The following is a 19,174-nucleotide window of genomic DNA, read 5'->3' as shown; positions in this document are numbered from 1 at the left end:
TGTGTTTGATTTATCTTAGTTTTAGTCAGCTCTCACTTTTTTAAAAGCCTCTGTGAGGGTTAAGACTTGGTTTTAGGGATACAGTTAGAATGAGGTTAGGGTAAATGTTCTGTGCTTATGTGTGATGTTAAACTTGGGGGTAACTTGGGAATGCATCAGTGAAAATAATGAAATAAATGTCCTCACAACAACAGCCAAACTGACATGCTTGTATATGTACGCTTGTTTATATGAGAGTTTGGTGAATGATGGCATTTTGTAAAGTGTGAGAGCCGCACCACAAGGGTCCATGAAACAACAGCATAAACGGCTCTGTGTACCCTGCCTCGGGCATCTGCGTATGACTCTAATGGACATGGATAACATCATGAAACAAAATGTCTTCTAATAATGTCTTTTAGTGCTGCTCCTCTGAACTGGAATCTATAATATGTTTAAATTAATACAGCTATTAGCTGAACTCACTATATTCATAATCTCACAATGACTTTTTTGTTAGTGAGCACAAGAAGCAGGACAAGATGCTCAGTTCACTTTGGTAGATACTGGGGTTGGAGAAAATCATTTCCATAAACAATCCCACAGCTATAACTCACTTCGAGCTCTACCAGTTAACCACATTTTAATGTGCTGATACAGCAATTCCACAGATTTCTGACTGGCCAGTTACAAAAGCACTTCTTTTGTAACATATCATGATTCAGAGGCCTGCAACTGGCTATCAGATGAAGTTTTACATGGTGCCTCTGATGGCTGAATGTGATTTGTTTTGATCCCTCACTGTCACTGTGGATGACAGATAACGGGTGTCAACCAGCTTCACTACATCTCCACCACAGACAGATTACTGGCTGCAATGCGCTATGACGCACCCCCCAGAGGGTCCAAAAGAGTGAAACGATATCATGAGAGAAAGTAAACACATGCGGCTCACACCTGAATAAAGCTTAGAACTGAATATTAAATACAAACTGGCCTGCAAAATATGTAAATGAGAGAACAGTGTCACTAAATGCTGCGTGGTCTACAGCGTTGGCAGAGTGTTTCACAGTCAAGTGGTGACTCACCGGCTTGGACAGCCACAGGCTTCTCCAAAAGGAAGACCGTTTGTTTCCAGTGTGTCTTTGTGACCTGAGGGCCCGTGGAGAACATCACCTGGTGCAATACCGTGGAGAGGAGGGGGGGAAAAAAAAAAAAAAACCATTAGCAGAACATCCTGAGTCAGTACTGAGTTTCACTAAAGAAGCAGCACTTTGTCATTTTGTAGTATTGTGCAAGAAACGAACTTTGAATGCTAAAGGACTTAAAATCTATTTATAGGAGCATATTTTTGTGGAAAAAACTTTGCATTAATGTGAAACTATAACAAAAGACGAAACCATGCTTTTTTGATTCACGTCACTTAATACATATGCAACAGAAAACAGAAAGAAAATCCTCAAAATGTTGTGAAAATCAACACTGGAAAGAGCCAAAGAAAACTGTGAAGGTGCAGAAAGGCTTGTTACTGTTAAAGCTGATCCACTCGTACAGTTTGCGGTTTCTAAATAATTTCTAGCTTAGTACGTACAATAATTGACATCTTACTGCAACGCATTTATGAAGCAAAAAAATAAACATTATTCTAGTGAGATGGCAATTTACTGGATTACCAATACATTGCAACTTGGGTCTCAGGTAAAAGAGGAAGTGCAATCAAAAGGCGTGTCTGGGCTGCTCACACAGCTTGGCATCGGCTGTTCCAACTGGCCGACTCTGCTGGGTAAGTGCTTGTATCAGCAGTCGGCTAGGACGCCCGTCGATTGCCAGCGAATGCCTCGGGGAGGAGGAACACGCTAAAGCGTGAACATAATTGAGTTTCCGTTAAATGCCTCGGTCGCTGCTTACCTTGTTGCTGCAGCCTTTGTCGAAGAAAATGTCAAAGTAGCCAACAATTGCCTGCAATGAAATATGAGGGGTGTGTTAGAATGTGACAGTACAATAAACCCCTGCGTTTGTTTGACTATGAGAGAGCGCGAGGCTGGAGGCAGGCCATGTCTCAAGATATTAATGAGCAATGTAAGCTACATGATGAGCGGCTGGTGTTAAGGAACAAAACAGTCAAACCAAACTGGGAAAAATACTTGCTGCTCCAATATTTACATTTACCTTCATCTTTCTAACCCTAACCCCAACCGTAACCGTCGCCTTAATGGAGAAACAGTAATTCAGCTTTGTTTGCTGTGCTCTCCGTGTTATTGTTACAAGTGTGTGCGGTCTGTAAAACCATAGTGGCAATGCGGGCTCAGATCCAGCGGATACCGAAATGAGAATTGCACTCTATTTGCTTCAACCCCACTTCTCAAAAATAACTTGCTTTCTCATTTAGGCTGAGTCAACAACACGTCCTGTGTGCTCCCTCTCACCTCGCCCGAGACTTGTCACTGGACAAAAGAAACAAATTACCGTATGAGGCAGCCGCCAGCAACACTGGGGAAATTTTGCTGACAATAATAAAATAAAAAAAAAAATAAAAAAATACACCTTAGATAGCTTGTTACATGAAATTAGCAAAGGTAGCTATTTTGATGGCAGTGTTGCAATAATGGGGAAAAAATTGTCAGAAGGCAGGAGGAATCAGTTAAGGAAAATAAATACTAATGAAGCTTTGGTCTGCCCACAAGGAGAAATCAGACATATTGGTCTTCCAATCCATCCATGTATTTCAATTAACTAAAAGCCTGCAAGGAAAGAAATTTTTTTTCTCCAAAACATGCTCTGCAGGTTTGCAGCGCTATAAACACATCTGCGTGAAAGCCAAATATCTAAAAACAAGCTGAGGGAAAGTACAGGGCCAGAGTGCCTTTATGTGACCACTGTCAAATATGTGAGGCAAAAACCCACCCCCCAGCTTTGTTTTCCTCCCATATCTGCCCCCACTGGAGGAACAGAGCCACTCTATCAATCTCAGGAGCGCACTTGTAGCGGCAATGATGCAGAACTAATAGCTTTTAATCCTGATGCAGCTGACAACTTGGAGGCTGGCTCTCCGAGACAAAGAAGAGCTGAATCAATGCAGGACAGGGATAGAGCAAAAAATAGTACAGAGGAGAGAGAGGAAAGGAAGCTGTAAAAGCAGGAAAACAGACAAAAGGCAGTGAGGAAAAAAAAAAAAATGCAAGGTAATGGAAGGAGCAGGATGGGGAAACATTTAAATGCTAGAGGGAATGCTGCTTCTTCTTTCAAGATGTAAAATACAGCACCGTCTGTTCACAGCTTCTGTAAACCTCTCCAAATTATTTAAGACTTTTTTTTTTTTAATACTAAAACTATTTGCAGCACAGTCAAAGATACACATATGCAGCCCTGATAATCACGGTGCTGTCAGAAGCTGTGTTCAATAAACTCCACGCACCAAGGCTTCAATCAGCCTTTATTGACTGAGACAGGCAGGGGCAGCGCTGCGAGCTCACAGCTAAACTGTGAGAAAAGAACCCAAAGTGGATAAAAGAGCATGTCAACCCAATGCAATTATGGCTTTTAATGAACGCTACAGAGAAGCTTGGTGCTCAGGTAATTAGGAAATTAGCTGTAATTACTCGTCAGCCAGAGCGGATTCACCTCTCTCAGCCGGAGAGGCAGAGATCATCCTCATCACGCCTCGCTGATGACAACGCCTCGTAAGAGAGATTGATTGTCAGTTTTTGGGTTGTGCAACTTTCACACTGGCTGCGAGATGAGCAATTAAAATTTAGGCCAGAGAGTGAAACTTGCAAATGCACAAACAGCTTCGTTGCCCACTTAAAATCACAAATGAAGAAGAAGGAAAAAAAAAAAGAGGATGTATCGGCCTCATGAATATAATAGAAGTTCAAATAAAGCCTGGATGATTCTCATCTGAGAGAAGAGTTCATCAAATTTCTCAGGTGCCCCTGAAGTGACTTAATTAAAGCTTGAAACTTTAACTCCAGATGACGACTGAAGACAAGAAAAATACATTTCTCTTTTTTTTCCATCAAAATGCAGTTTTCACTTGAAAAAATAAAAGGATAATACGAAAAAGCTTTCCTCGGATGTTTCATAAACACTTAACTCCATCTCTTTCAAGCGCTGATTGAAAATGTTTGATAATCACAGTGTGAGCAGATGCTGTAAATCCCTGAAGCTCAAATCATTTCTGGCCTATTGGGTGGGTGGTGCGTATTTAAATACACAACCTGCATCAGATCACACATTATAAAGTTATTATAGCTAACAAGAGAGCAAACATTTGCGTATATACACCTATATTTACCTGTTTCTGTCCACCTTATAAATTTAAATACACAAATCATCTGTCTGCTACATTAGAGTGTGACTGACGGAGGATTTTTAAGACCAATACTGATGCCGATATTTGGTGATTGAAAAATCGGAGTCGATTTTTTTTTCTTTCAGACGCATGAAACATAAGCAGATTTCCCTAATACTTGTTATATGAAGTTAATTATGAGTCCTTACTAAGATAATATGACACTGCTGTCATGCATTACTGCCCCGCTCTGCTCGGATCCCGAATGTGTGCAGCCAACTGGGAAGTTGCAGAGTGCCCTCTGGTGGACATATTATACAACTGCAACACTCATTACATGGTTGAAGGGTGTTTCTCCTGTCTTCTTTACTTTTTCAATTTTTCATTTATCAGCCATTATAAATGCAGATACCAGCACATTAGCAAATAGCTAATATCGGCCGATAAGGGACACCCACCAATGATAAATGGTGAGCTCTATGCTAAATGTTACAATTTCCTTCACCAGTGGGTGGTACTGTACAGTATGTGTTAGTTGAAAAAAAGCTGCCCTCTTTGGTAGCTCACAAAAACAATCATTTGTGTTGTACCTGAGATCTTATGTAATAACTAGGGGTGGGACTTTAACGCGTTAATTTCGATTAATTAATTACGGGGAAATTAACGCGTTAAAAATTTTAACGCATTTTAATCCCACTTTGCACCGTGGAACGTTTCTCAGTGCGCGAGTTCCCGGCATACAGATTATATCGACGCACAATGTCCAAATTAGGGGCCGCATCCTGCGAAGGACCCGGCCCACGTCTTTCACAGCCCACGAACACCACAAAGGCCGGAAGTGAGCGGCTAGCCTTCATATCAGCTGCCGTCACCTCTGTGTAGCTTGTGTCGCCTAGCAAACGTGAGTGTGAAGCACAGCTGTGTAAGAGCAGCTGGTTAAACGGAGAATGAACTTTTTCTCCTTTTTGTGGTTTAATTTTAATTCTTTCAAAATTCAAAATAAGCTGTTAAAACAAGCATAACACATTTCAACATCAAAGAATACAGCTGAGAGAATGATTAATTTCCAACTATGACAAGTGAGCCATTAATGTTGAATAAAACTATCCAGTTATGATGTTTAACTTTAATTTCAGGTGTTTGCTTATCACAGGAGCACTTCCACCCTTCATTGGTCTGTGTAGTAGACTGGTGGGAAAATAAACAACATTTTGAAGTTTAAGCTTATGTATATTGATTTATTCATCAACTAAACTTAAATTAATATTTCTCATGTCAAATATTGAAATGCGATTAAAATGCGATTAATTTCGATTAATTAATTACAAAGCTTGTAATTAATTCGATTAATTTTTTTAATCGAGTCCCACCCCTAGTAATAACATAATAATAATAATAATGATAATAATAATAATAATGTGTCCTACCAAATAGGGGAAGAAGGCAAAGAAAGGTTAAAGAAGTACAGGACACAAACAGAAAAGAGGAAGCACTGAGCAACATGCACACACTCACACACCAAAAACAGGGCAAATCAGAATGAGAGCTTTTCATTTTCATCAGCGTTTAGCCTTGGGCCCCGGCTCTGTCTGTGATAAGTGATGACAGTGGGCTTCCTGACGGCCCATGGAGGAGGCTCTGCAACACTGCAGCTCTCCGGCCCCCATTCTCCGAGAAGAACAGGGGGAAAATTAATAATTATCATCATGGATAACACCAACAGGGAGCAATTCATCATCGCTCCTCTTTCGCCTGGCTATGTGTCAGCGAGCCGCGTGGCCCGTCCAGATACTATTATACGATGGCGGGGAGGGGGATGTGTGAAAAGGGGTGTTAAAGGGAGGGAAAGGAAGGGGCGCTGAGGTGGAGGGAGGGAAGGGGCGGGAGAATAGAGGGCTAATGCGCTTTTGATGGGGTTTATCCAGGCGTGGAGGCTTCAAGCACGACCACCTCACTACCAAGATGGTGTGAATTCCTCTGCCTTTCCCTCTGTTTCTCTTCTCAGCCTCTCCACTCAACAGCAGCGGTGAGGCTCAGGTGGAGCACGAGTCAGCACACCTGCAGATGGTGTTCCTCACTCATGATGTCTCGCTGACCAACAGCTGTACAGTAACAGTCGGAGAAGGTCTAGAGACAAGCTGTGCAAAACTGACTGGTTGCTCCGCTGCTGAGCTTTGCTCAGGAGAGCTCAGTGAATGAAGGGGTGGAGGGGATGTTAAAATAACAGTCATACACCTTAAAGGGAAAGTCCACCTTTGTCACATTTTTGTCAGCTTCTAACATTCACCTTTTTTGTGTTACTCAGTTAATTTGTATACAGTATAACTTGTTTTGCTATTTTAGGTCATTTGACTAAAGCTATCCATTAGCAAAAATGTTTTTTACTAAATTTGCTAATTTAAGCAGCTATGCACCAACAACAATGCTGCATTCAAAGTCCCTTAAATCACCTGTCTTCCCCATCCTGATACTCAGTTTGAACTTCAGCAGGTCATTCTGAGCATGTCTGTGTGCATAAAAGCATTGTGCTGCTGTCGAGTGATTGGCTGATTAGATATTTGCGTTAACAAGCAGTTGAACAGGTGCGCTTAAGAAAGTGGCCAATTAATGTATTTTATTTTTCCCAGTCTAATTTACTGGGACATAAGGACTTGGAACCAAAGCTGTCTATAAAGCTAAGTCTATAAAAATTAAGACTTTTATTATTATAATGGTAAATCTACAGATTTACCACTACAATCCATAACAGTGCTGGACTCACAATGGAGAATTTAATGGACAACTGGTTCAATATTCATGCAGTAGAACTAGAGATGCTGTCCTTCTGTACATCATGCATCCCTCTTCCTTCGCAAAACCCAGTATCTGCATTAGCAACAATACAGTTAGGCTGTCAGCAGTTTGATAAAAGGTTAAGGATTATTGCTGACTCCAAACTTTAAGCACATATGAGTAGCAAGTTTCTGCACACTCTCAGATTATTTTTATTTTTAGACTTGTAGCTTTCAATAACACAACTTGGGGGAGCCCACAACAGGCTTTATAAAACTTTGCTTTCACAAATAATAATAAACTCTTGCCTACATCTGAATTGTTAATGTTACCAATGCTTTTTGAAGGAAAAACACATTCTAAGCAAATTTGTGTCCCAATCAAAAATAATGTAGCCAATAAAAGTACTGCATGTGTTACCCTTCGGTAGACCTATACACAGACTTTCATGTTTAAAATCAAAACACTTCCTCTGTAACTTCTAGGATGTTTGCATAAATCATCATACTGAACATTTGTAAGTGGAATCAGTGAGCCAAATCAAGTCCTAACTCAAAATGCTACATAGTGCAGCACTGTTGAGTGTTAGAGTGGATTTTTCCATTAATAGTTCTCTTCTCAATGTACTGAAAATTGTCCTTGAAGTTGAAGAGTGCCTGTCCTGTCAGTTCAGACCCCACCACCACCACACACACACACACACACACCCAATTTAAATTTGATGGAAAGCAGGTAAGAGATGGATTGCACACTTTTTTGCTGTAGCGCTACAGTAGCTGCGTCAGCAGCACTGAGACAGCAGTGTTAAAATTAATTACAGACAGAAACTTATTCTCTCCTGTCATGCCATCAGCATACATCATTTCCAGCCTTAGGAGAGGGTGAGACATTTTGAAACCCACGCTACAGTTCAGGTAAATGGATCATGACTATAGCAAAGCTGTAGAGGGTTTAAGGCAAAAACAAAGAAACGGATGCCAGATACATCCAAGTTTTGTGGAATGTAAGAGGGAGGAAAGGAAAAGAGGGATTCAAAAAGCAGCAACAGTAAGAGGATTTGTCTTGTGCGTGAGCGGTGCAGATGCAGGGGTTGTGCTGTTCATTTAATGCAAGGTTAGGCAGGCTGAGCTGATGAATGGACTGTCGACAGGAGAACAAAAGCAAGCGCTCCATCACAGGGCAAGAGAAGCAGCAGCTCTCTCTCACCAATCCCTGAGCACTGGTCCAGGAGCAGTTTACCCTTCACACACCCTAATCTTAACTACTACTAAGGAGCTGCAGCCAATACTGACTACAGGTCAGTATCTTTATGGCAAAAACATGCTACTCCCACAAGGCAACAGTCCATCTGCAAATCGTGGGACAAGTACGCTGGATACTCGATGTAGGTATTTACAATATACAGAAGTGACACCTCATACACAGAGGACCTGCATTATAAATGCAGAAAACACACATAAAAAAAAAAGCATGACAGCATGACTGAAAGATAAATCCTGCACATCAGACATGCACACACACACGCATCCTCTTGCATTCATCACAGCAACTGAGAATGATCAGAAGTGTGAAACAAGAGGAAGAAAGCATTGCAAAAAAACAACTTAAAACTGAAAAACCACTTCTGTATTGTATGATCCTGTCATCTGTTACCTCTAACATGACTGCAATTACAATCCAGAAATAGAAACTGGATGTTTTCAATTACAGAGCAGAGAAGACAGGAAAAATGAGAGGATGTTTACAAATCCCATTAAATCCACCAGCCTTACCCAGGGAGCACAGGCCAGATAATAACCACCTATTGATTATCCATTAAACCTATACACCAGACAGTGCAGTAACACTGCAGCACAGCGCGAAGCTGCTCCAACACAATAGGCTTTGGTATAGACAAATCACTTCTCACTGAGCCCATAGTAGTGAGGCTCTTCTTTAGTTGGCTGGTTGTTTTTGGTACTGCCAAGAGAAATGTGCCTCTTGACACATCAGGAAGTTCATGGGTATTAGGTGGGATGGCTGGGGGGAGAGGGGGGGGTGCTGGCTGCCAGAGTCTCTCCAAATAGACTCATAAAGCATTCTCCATGCTTTGGAGCAAGTAGCTGACCCTGACTGAGGACATGCACTTCAATTTTGTGGTGCAGTTGTTGGTCAAGCTGACCCACTCACAAGTTCAACTAGGAGTCAGATAATGCTTCACATAGGAATACTATTATTCTCTACATCCAATTAACCACTTTGAGAGCTAAAAATAAATAAGTTAACTGGTTGAGCAGACTTTTGGAAGGACACACCTGAATAGTGGCAGCTAACAAGGCTAAATTTTATTTGTAATCTCTTAAACTTTTTTTTTTTTTTTAAATTTGTGGTCAAGTTATGAAATTGAAAGCAGCAATTACAGAGAACTCTCACCAGGTTTAAAGTGAGACATTTTTTAATTTAACTGACAATGTATTCACATTAAAGATTATGTTTGACATTATCATCAGGCCGGAGAATTAATTAATCAGATTCACAGTAATTACATTTATTCATTTAATTTTTTTTTAATATCTAATGAGTTCACTCCCAAACAGTATCACAGCTATCTATCCAAATTCATTTGTATGCTGACACAAGCCAATCATGTCCAAGAAAAGCTGGAAATACATGTTTTTAACACACTATTTATGGGTGATTACATGGTTGTGGTTTTTTGGCATTTAAGCGAACAACATGGAAAGCAGGCTGTTTACACTTACTATGTTGTATAGAATGCCATACAAAGTGATATAAGCCTTGTGTCTCAAGCTGAAACTCTATTCAATATCCAACTGAGAGACATTCTCTGTAATACAGAGACATAATATATCAACGCGCGCTGACAGATATCTGTTTGTACCGCCTTGTTCCTTTCACACAGTATCTCTGATAAATGGTAGTGGATGTAAAATGTTATTTCAGGGGCTTTTGGTATAGCACATGGGCAAACTAAAAATGAACAAAACAAGTAATTTGTATGGTCACGGAAATCACTTCAAACTGACAAGAGTCTCTGTGCTGCCCTTTTCTATCCACTGGTAGGATTTCTCTGTGTCACCCACTTCCTGTATCTGTTGATGGTGCATCCAAGCAGGGGCTTGGTCATCCAAGATAGTTCCTCATCATTCTTTTTGGAATGGTTCATCTCGGGGGGTCCATCTTCCTGATGTATTCATGAAATTCATGTTTTATCCTGGATTATGGCCCTGATGCTTGCTAATCCTCACCCTCCCTCTTTCTGTTGCTCACAGAGCCTCAAGGTGCTGGACTTCAGGTGGAGACCATTGTGAGGAGTTTTTGTGTCTTGACATCAGTGACATCATCTCCGCCTGTGACCAGCTTATTATTCCAGCTGCGTATCTGATGACTGGTAGGGCAGATGTATTGATGACTTGGATCTTATTCCTACCGTTCAGCTAACTTCTCAGCACCTGTCGTACCTTCTGGAGGTATTTGGCTGTAGCTGACCTTTGTGCATCTTTATCATGGTTCCGATTGGCCTGTGGGATACTCACTCACTTGTAGCTGTCCTGTATATGTGCTATTCTGCCTTCTGGTCGCTCCAGCCTTCAGTCCAGATCACATTCCTTCTCTTTGCTGCCATCTAGGCCGAATGACATCCCGATGTCCTCAATGCACAACCTGGCGACGTGGATCAGAGTCTATGTCTCGCACAATCCTGACATACAAGCTTGATGTCATCCATGTGCAGGAGGTGGCTGATGGTCACTCTAGTCCTGAACCTATATCTGTATATAGATTGGCTTGGGGACTGGCTTAGGGTCTTTTTTGCATGGACATACTTGTTTTGTTATACATACTGAAACAGCCCTGTGTGTGATACTGCGTGAGTGTCTGACTTACCGTGCAGTCTGTGGTGTTTGTTATCTTCAAGCAGAAATCTGATGAAAACTCCAGCTCAGACAGACACACTCTGTTACAGTCAATTGTCTGTTGAAAGTCAAAAACACGCACAAATCAAAATTATAATTCACTGCATGTAACTTTGAAAAATAAAGATTAACACTGATGACAATATGAACAGTCATCAAGTGATTCAAACAAAAAAAAAAAAAAACATGCTCTAGGCGTACTTCATTTTTTTAATTTTAGAAATAGTTTATGGTTCAGTTTCCAAAAAATGACATTTTGTTTTCAGATGTTCGTAACAGGTTTAAGTGAGTTTATGTTGTTTCAGTGAATGCACCCAAGATTTCACTAATAATTCTAGGGGAGCTTTTAGTACATCAAGAACAGAGGGTCAAATCTGAAACCATCACGGGCGCATTAGAGTTGGTAAAATCATAACTGTTCACCATTAGGCCAAGTTTAAACTAAGATTAAACTACATTAATCTCTTTGGGAGGGTTACATCAGGAAAACTAAATGTACTTCACTCACAATAAACTGTGATTTCTTTTCAATATCTATATATGCTTACATAAAAGATGGGACTCTTTTTACTGGACTAATTTAACTGGCCAAAAATAGACTTAAAACAAAGATGAGAGTGAACAGCTGACTCTAGCCCAATGTTAATCCAAAAAACCCCTTAAAGGGCACCGTCCCCTACAGTCGTCATAAAAGGGGAAGTGAGTCCAAAATAATTTTCTGCACCTGTCTATTTCCTGTCAAGAGCGGGAAAAATTACTTTCCACTACAGCAGCCTGACAATCATCCAACATTAATTGCAAAGCAACCCTAATTAGATAAATTCTCCCACTGAGCACCCAGATCAGTTAAATGAATCATGTTAGTTTACAACAGTTATGGTGACTAATCAGGGCTGTGACATTTTACTTGCATTTACTACAGCCTACAATAACAACTGGAAGCTGAGAGACAAAACAGAGAATTGAGTACACGCCAAGAACACCCTTCTTTTTGCTCATTCTGGTAACTGTGAGGGCTCTACATAGTGAATACATTTTCACATCCATTATATCGTTCAGATATTAGAATAAAACAGATGAAAAAATATATTCCACTAAAGATTTAAATATAGAGTGACTTTGGACAGAGCCACACTGATGGTGGAAGAGGACAGTTTTACTGCTATGTACCAAAAAATGAACTTTTCTTAAGAAACATTTTAGAGCATCACAGAACAAACTGACTGTTTATGATTGGAAACACAACTACATAACATGAGAAAGGTTTAAAACCATATAAAATGGGAGCGATTTAAACATTACTCAGATTGAACATTGCTCTCTCTTCACACTGAAAGAAGAAAAAAAAAAAAACTCATCTGCTTAGTTGGAATATATAATTCCATGAAAGGGCTCTCAATTTTACGGAATAGCAGCCAGCCTTAATGGAATGTTATTGGATCGTATCAACGGGAGGCAATAGATGAGAGTCCTTGTAATTTGGGCAGAGGGGCTGTCTATTTGTCACTGGAGGGGAGAAACTATCGATTAGAGGTTTCAAATTCCATTACATCAAGTTCCACCCTCATTCATCACGTTCTGAGATGGGTGGAGGACACGCTACTTAGCAAAGAGGCCAACTGGCAAAAAAAACCCCCAAAAGAACACACATAATGTATCAGAGACAAAAGCAAAGAGCATTCCTACAGAAAAATATCTACAGAAAAAAAAAAGGTGTTCTTAGATGCGACAGTCAGTATATTCTCTGTATAACGCTCTCCCACCAGCACCAAGAAAACCACTCTATTCTCAGGGTGCTGGGAGTAATGAAGTTTCCTTAAGAGGAACTTAAACAAGGATTAGACAGATCAATCACCTAGCTCTACAGCATCAGCACAAACAAACACACACCCACCCCCCTCTCTCTCTATACTGCTAACCGCTGCTCTCATTCTCTGTCGATGGTCTAACTGCCGGGTACTGAGAACTGTATTTCTCCTGTTTGTGCGTATATGTGTGTTACTGCAGAACACAGGACCTGACTGACATACTGGTTTGCCAGTTTACATTTGTCTGATACAAATGTAGTAGAGTATTACATTTTAGGTAGTTAGTATCATTGAAAGATGTCAAAATTGAAGATGTGACCTCTGATCACTGCAAGAGAGAAAAAAGGCAGAACGATAAAATAGTCGGTGTGGTAAGCTTCATCAAAAATGTCTGCGCAAAGTCAGGCAAAGGGGAAGTTTCAGCTTTAAGTTTGGGTTATGATACAATTATGGGAATTAATTTTAAAAACATTTTATAAGAATGCTGCTTTTTCTGCTTTTAGATCAGTTTTCCTTTGCCTGGCTTAGTGACCCCTAAGCACAAAGCAATATTAAAGGTTGCATATCTAAATATATTCTTCAAGAGGCCTGCAGGGGGTAATATTTTATAATCTACTGCAGCATTCACGCAACTCACGCCTGACACACAGCAACGAGTCTTGGGTGCAAATGTTTTTCTTATTTCCTACCCAACTAATTACTGTTTTAACCACTTCAGTTCTTCTTGAGACCCCTTATAGTGCACAAAGCTTAATCAAAACATATGTGGATCAAGTAATCACACAGTTATAAAGAGTTCATCTAACTTGATTTACAGTTTAAGGCGATGCAATTTGCATTCTCATAGTAATACACATCTGAATTTGACTTATTGGTCATTTTGTTTTAAATTGTTGGTTTGCATCATTCTTTTAATTGATTACTACTGTGTGTCCAGCCAAAACTACCACAAATAACTACACAAACAAGTCAGTCTCTCAGATTTATTGTCATTTTATTTGGTAAAGGGCATCAGCTACTTTCAGTTTCACATTATTTCCAAAGCACCTACAGAGAAGGGTGAATGTTTACCTGTATGACTGTAGGTTCAGAGATGAGGGTGTCTGCTTTCACCACTTCCACCACAGCCTCGGGCACCACAGCCTTCTTCATGCATGTCATGTTGAAGCCATATACATCATCCCAGAATGCAATGCGGTCTTGATGCTTCTGTACGTCTCCCACAGCTGCCAGGCTGATGTTACAAAGGTCTGGGTACACTATGAGGAACCAAAAGAAAAACCAGCGAGTTTAAGAGTGATAAGTCCAAAACAGGGACAAAATGAGTAAAGCAGTATCATCAGCCTCAAGTTTCAACACTCATGCCCAGCAGAGAAACTGGCCTGACCACCAGAACTTAGGTTCTACGTTTCTCCTTAACATGCTTACTAGACCTCAAAATCTTCCATGAGATCACAGAAGTGTGAAGGAAAATTTGCTGTAAACACATATATTGGAGCTGTTAAGCTTTAATTTTTGACAATATTACAGCTTTTAGCATCTGTGACTGATATAATATTATTAAATGAATAGAAAAAAGTTATTATTCCCTGTAAACATTGCTTTGTGGTCAGCACAATGATATTTTGAAATTTATCTATTTTTAAGGATATTCGCGATATTTCAAGAGACTTCAAGAAGTTTCTGGAATTGTGAGAACTATCAAGAAGTTTCTAGAACTGTCCAGAATTATGTAGAACTTTCTGGGGCTGTACAGAAGTGTACGTACACTTGTACGTACACTTCACCCCACACCCATTACAGGAGGAGCTTAGGAAGGACCACTACTTTCAAATGTATATATTGGGTGTTATTCTGGTACCGGGTGATCAGTCTTGCTCCGCTGAATCCTCAGTACACTCTTGTACTTTGATACTGCATGGAATAAAGCTTAACCATTTTTTATCAAGTTTGGAGAGACGTCCTTTTTCCTTACAGTACACAGCAACTCAGTCAATTTAGATGGCATCAAGAGGTTGCATACATCCAGCGGACGCATTTTTCTACGTATGTGGCCAATTTATAAAGACAAGAGCGAAAAAGTACTCTGTGAAAGCAACTGCTTCAGGAGAAAGCAGCAGGTCAGACACTGAGGAAGACTTTGAAGATCTCGATTTCTCTTCATATGCAGCTGAGGAGCGGAAGCCATACTACCCTAACCAAAAAGAGCTCAACGATCTGATCAGAGACCTTGGGCTCACCAAGTCCGACGCTGAGCTTCTGACATCAAGGCTCAAGCAATGGAACTTATTAGATGAAAGCGTCCAAGTCACAGATCAGAGGAAGCGTCACCAAGTTTTTTCCAGCTTCTTCAGTCATCAAGATAGACTGTGCTTCTGCAACAATGTGGCCGGTCTATTCGAGACTATAGGTATCACCTGTAACCCGAAGGAGTGGCGCCTCTTCATAGACAGTTCATGCAAGAGCCTCAAAGCCGTGCTGCTTCACAATGGGAACAAGTATCCATCTCTTCCTGTAGCTTACTCGGTGCACCTGAAAGAGGAATACACCAGTGTCAAGATGTTGCTAGGTGCCTTGAAGTATGAGTACGGCTGGGAAGTTATCGGAGATTTCAAAATGGTGTCATTCCTGATGGGCCTCCAAGGTGGTTTTACAAAGTATCCTTGCTTTATTTGCCTTTGGGACAGCCGGGATACTGAAGCGCACTACCACAGGCGGGACTGACCTCAGCGGACAGAGTTCTCTGTGGGGAAGAACAACATAAAGTGGGAGCCACTGGTGGACCCACGCAAGGTGCTGATGCCACCACTACACATCAAGTTGGGGCTCATAAAACAATTTTTCAGGGCTCTAGATAAGGAGTCGAGAGCTTTCAATTACCTCCAAGATCTTTTCCCTAAGCTGTCTGAAGCAAAGATCAAAGCTGGTGTCTTCGTCAGACCACAAATCAAGAAGATCATAGAGTGCAGTGAATTTCCCAAGAAGCTGAATAGGAAGGAGAGAGCGGCTTGGAACAGTTTTGTCGCAGTGGTTCACGGCTTCCTAGGCAATCATAAAGATGGAAACTATGCACAACTGGTTCAGACTCTGATAAAGAACTATGCTGCAATGGGCTGCAGGATGTCACTCAAAATCCATATCCTTGATGCTTATCTTGATAAGTTCAAAGAGAACATGGGAGCTTATTCAGAGGAGCAAGGCAAGCACTTTCACCAGGACATTATGAACTTTGAACGCCGTTACCAAGGACAATATAACAAGAACATGATGGGCGACTATATTTGGGGATTGATTCGTGAAAGTGATTTGCAGTATAGTCATAAATCACGGAAAACCACACACTTCTGAACAGTTTTTGGTAATCTGTGTAAATTTGCAATGCATATAGTGTTCTTAGTCTGACTGTATGAATGAGAAGATGCAAAATCGACTGTTTCTATAGTGAAAATGCATATCTTTCGTTGCCGTGGTCACAGAAGCAAAGTTTATGATGAATGTAAGCAATTTTACATTTGTTTTAGACATAAGCAATTGGAATATAACACTAAAAGGCTGGGAACAAAACTTGTGTTACATTGTGATAATTAAAATGTGGTCATTTAATGGGAGACTTGCATTTTAAGTCTACAAATGGCTCCTGTGAGAAAGCTTTCAGCATCAGGTTTGTCCTCACTGTTCTGTTACATGATGCAGTTTCAGCCAAACTTTAGCTGTCAGACGGCCTCAAATCTGACTCTAAAATACTTTGATATAGAGATGAGTTCATGATTGACTTGGTGACTACAAGGTACCCAGGTCCTGTGGCTGCAAAAGAAACCCAAATGATCACCCCTCCACCACCATGCTTGACAGTTAGTATGAGGTGTTTGTACCTTATTCTGTTTAGTTTTCTCCAAACATGGTGCTGTGCGTTATGGCCAAACATCTCAACTTTGGTCCCGTTTGTCCAAAGGACATTGTTCCTCAAGTCTTGTGGTTCGATCAGAAGCAAGTTTTTTTTTGTTTTGTTTTTTTTTTAGAGAAGAGGCTTTCTCCTGGCAACCCTGCTAAACAAGCATACTGGTGCAGTGTTTTTCTGATTGTACTGTCATAATGATGATAATGTTTAACATGCTGAGATGTAGCTCTTTTTTTTTTTTTTGTGAGTATTTCTGAGCATTGCGCAGTCTGATCTTGGTGTGAATTTGCTGGGAATAGAGGCAACTAAACTTAGCACAAAAAGTAAGGATGTGTTTCTTTGTTGTAACAATGCCTCAAAGCCAACAGTATAAGATTTATTGCCAAGAACCATTGTTACAACTGCCAAAACCTCTTCTAGCAAGCAGTTTGAGAATTTTCAGAGCATGCTTTAATTTAGTCCAACATACATACAAACGATCAGTCTTTTGTGTGATTTTGATTGTACCTGTCCCTTTTTGGAAATGTCGTGTTATTTCAGTGTACCTCATTGGTTTACCACTTTGGTTAAAGCACTTGTGTGATCTCGATTCTCCCGTTCATGCGAGACTTTGCAGGGGAATGCCAGAAGAACATGCAAACTCCGCACAGAAAGGTCCCAGCCAAGGTGGACTCAAACCTAGGACCTTCTTGCTGTGAGGCAATAGTGCTAACCTCCGTGCCAGTTTAGTTTAGTTTTTGTTAAATAAATAATCACAGTATAATTTGTCATATTTTGTGGTTCATCTCAAGTTGCATTTGTCTAATTTTAAGATCTGCTAAGGACCAGATTTTTTTTTTGTACTTAAAAACCTTTTTAATTCTTAAAACCTTAGAATTTTTTTTTTTTTATCATGACTGTACGTCATGCTAATTTTGTGTCATCTGGTCTTTGGTTCACTTTGTGTTTGTTGGAGCAGATTAGAGAGAAGTGACATGATGAAAATCTTACTGTGTTAAAAACGGTCATTGTTGTAATCAACATCAGCCTGGTTTTTTTTTTTTTTCTTTTTTGAGTGTGAAGTTTTTTGTGTCCGTGTGTGTGTGTGTGTGTGTGTGTGTGTGTGTCTGTGTGTGTCTGTGTGTGTGTGTGTGTGTGTGTGTGTGTGTGTGTGTGTGTGTGTGTGTGTGTGTGTCTCTCCTTGGCAAAATCTGGTGCTGGACACACCTGCTGTAGCAGGAATTACCTCAAAGGTCACTTTGAGTACTTTGGCAAGTGGTTATATGTATGTCTGTGGAACGATTTAGTTAACAATTATCCTGTACCTGAAACTCTTTACAGGTGTGTAGTGAACAAAGCAGAGTATGATGATGGTTGTGGTTTGAGAATGCATGTGTAGCGTATCCAGTGTCACAAGGTCTCTAGTTATAATTGACCAGTTGTTCCCAAAGTGTGAGCTGCAGTCCCCTGGTGGGTTGTGAAGGTACTGCAGGTATAACAAAAATTCAGGTTGAAATAACTCACAAGTATGCATAGTTACATATTTATATAAATGTACTTTATATAAAAAGTGAATTAAAACTGGTAGTAGGAGGTGGTTAGTTTGTGATATTGCGCATTACTTTGACCTAAATTTACTGCTATTGTATTGAAGTTTGTGTCAAGTGGCAAAATGGGTCACGTAGGCCAGGTCCTTCTAAGGATGCGGCCCCTGAATTTGGACACAACTATAGGGATTATCACTTTATATATGACTTGGTAGCAGTTAACAATTTAGTCAAGAGTGCTGCGGCCCACTTAAAACCAGAAAATCCCAGGGGATTTTTCTAACCAGCTCTTGACTTTGGGAACGACAGTGGTGGTTCCCACAACACAGGCTGTTGGTCATAAACTGTTAACTGCTACCAAGTCATATGTAAAGTGATAATCCCAATATGTGACCCACTTGATACAGATTTCAATACAATAGCAGTAAATTTAGGTCAATGTATTACCTATTACCAGTTTTAATTCACTTTTTATATAAATGAATATATTTATATGAATATGAAACTATGCATACTTGCAGTCCCTTCGCGGCCCACCAGGGGACCACGGCCCACACTTTGGGATCCACTGTATTAGACATTGCCACTATTCTGCAAAGGTACTTCTGGGAATTCACTGAAGTATGAAGACTTCCTTTTTGATTCTCTTGTTATAGATGTCTTTAACACAGGGACTGATACTTGCTTTATTAGTGGCAGCAGTTTTCTGTATCCTCATGAGTGTTTTGAACTCCAGTTTAGGCCCTAGGCCTCAGTGTTGGCTAATGTTGCTTCACAGTAGGAATAGCAATGGCTTCAAGCATCTTAGCCCTAAGTTAATCACCAAGCATATTAGCCATCCAAAGAAATCTATTCAGATGTGAAAATGCAACGACAAGACATTAGCTCATGTTTAATGCTCATTTTAAGATGTGGATAATTCATTTGATAGACAGTGTCAAGTAATTCTTCACTGACGGCGTAACATATAACATCTTATAAGATTT

General features: G+C 40.3%; 1 protein-coding gene across 1 annotated transcript in view; it reads right to left on the bottom strand.

Moving 5' to 3' along the window:
- prmt3 (protein arginine methyltransferase 3) overlaps nt 1–19,174 on the bottom strand; it is a 62,719-nt gene that overhangs the window by 8,109 nt on the left and 35,436 nt on the right. The window contains exons 12-15 of the mRNA XM_030724119.1: nt 13,836–14,023; nt 10,928–11,014; nt 1,888–1,938; nt 1,068–1,155 (exon numbers count right to left, since the gene is read on the bottom strand). Of these exons, the coding sequence (XP_030579979.1) occupies nt 1,068–1,155; nt 1,888–1,938; nt 10,928–11,014; nt 13,836–14,023 (414 nt within the window). The remainder of the gene's footprint in view (nt 1–1,067; nt 1,156–1,887; nt 1,939–10,927; nt 11,015–13,835; nt 14,024–19,174) is intronic.

The sequence above is a fragment of the Archocentrus centrarchus genome, chromosome 3, assembly GCF_007364275.1.
Source record: "Archocentrus centrarchus isolate MPI-CPG fArcCen1 chromosome 3, fArcCen1, whole genome shotgun sequence".
Taxonomy (NCBI): Eukaryota; Metazoa; Chordata; class Actinopteri; order Cichliformes; family Cichlidae; genus Archocentrus; species Archocentrus centrarchus.
This window is presented reverse-complemented; position numbering and strand designations above follow the sequence as displayed.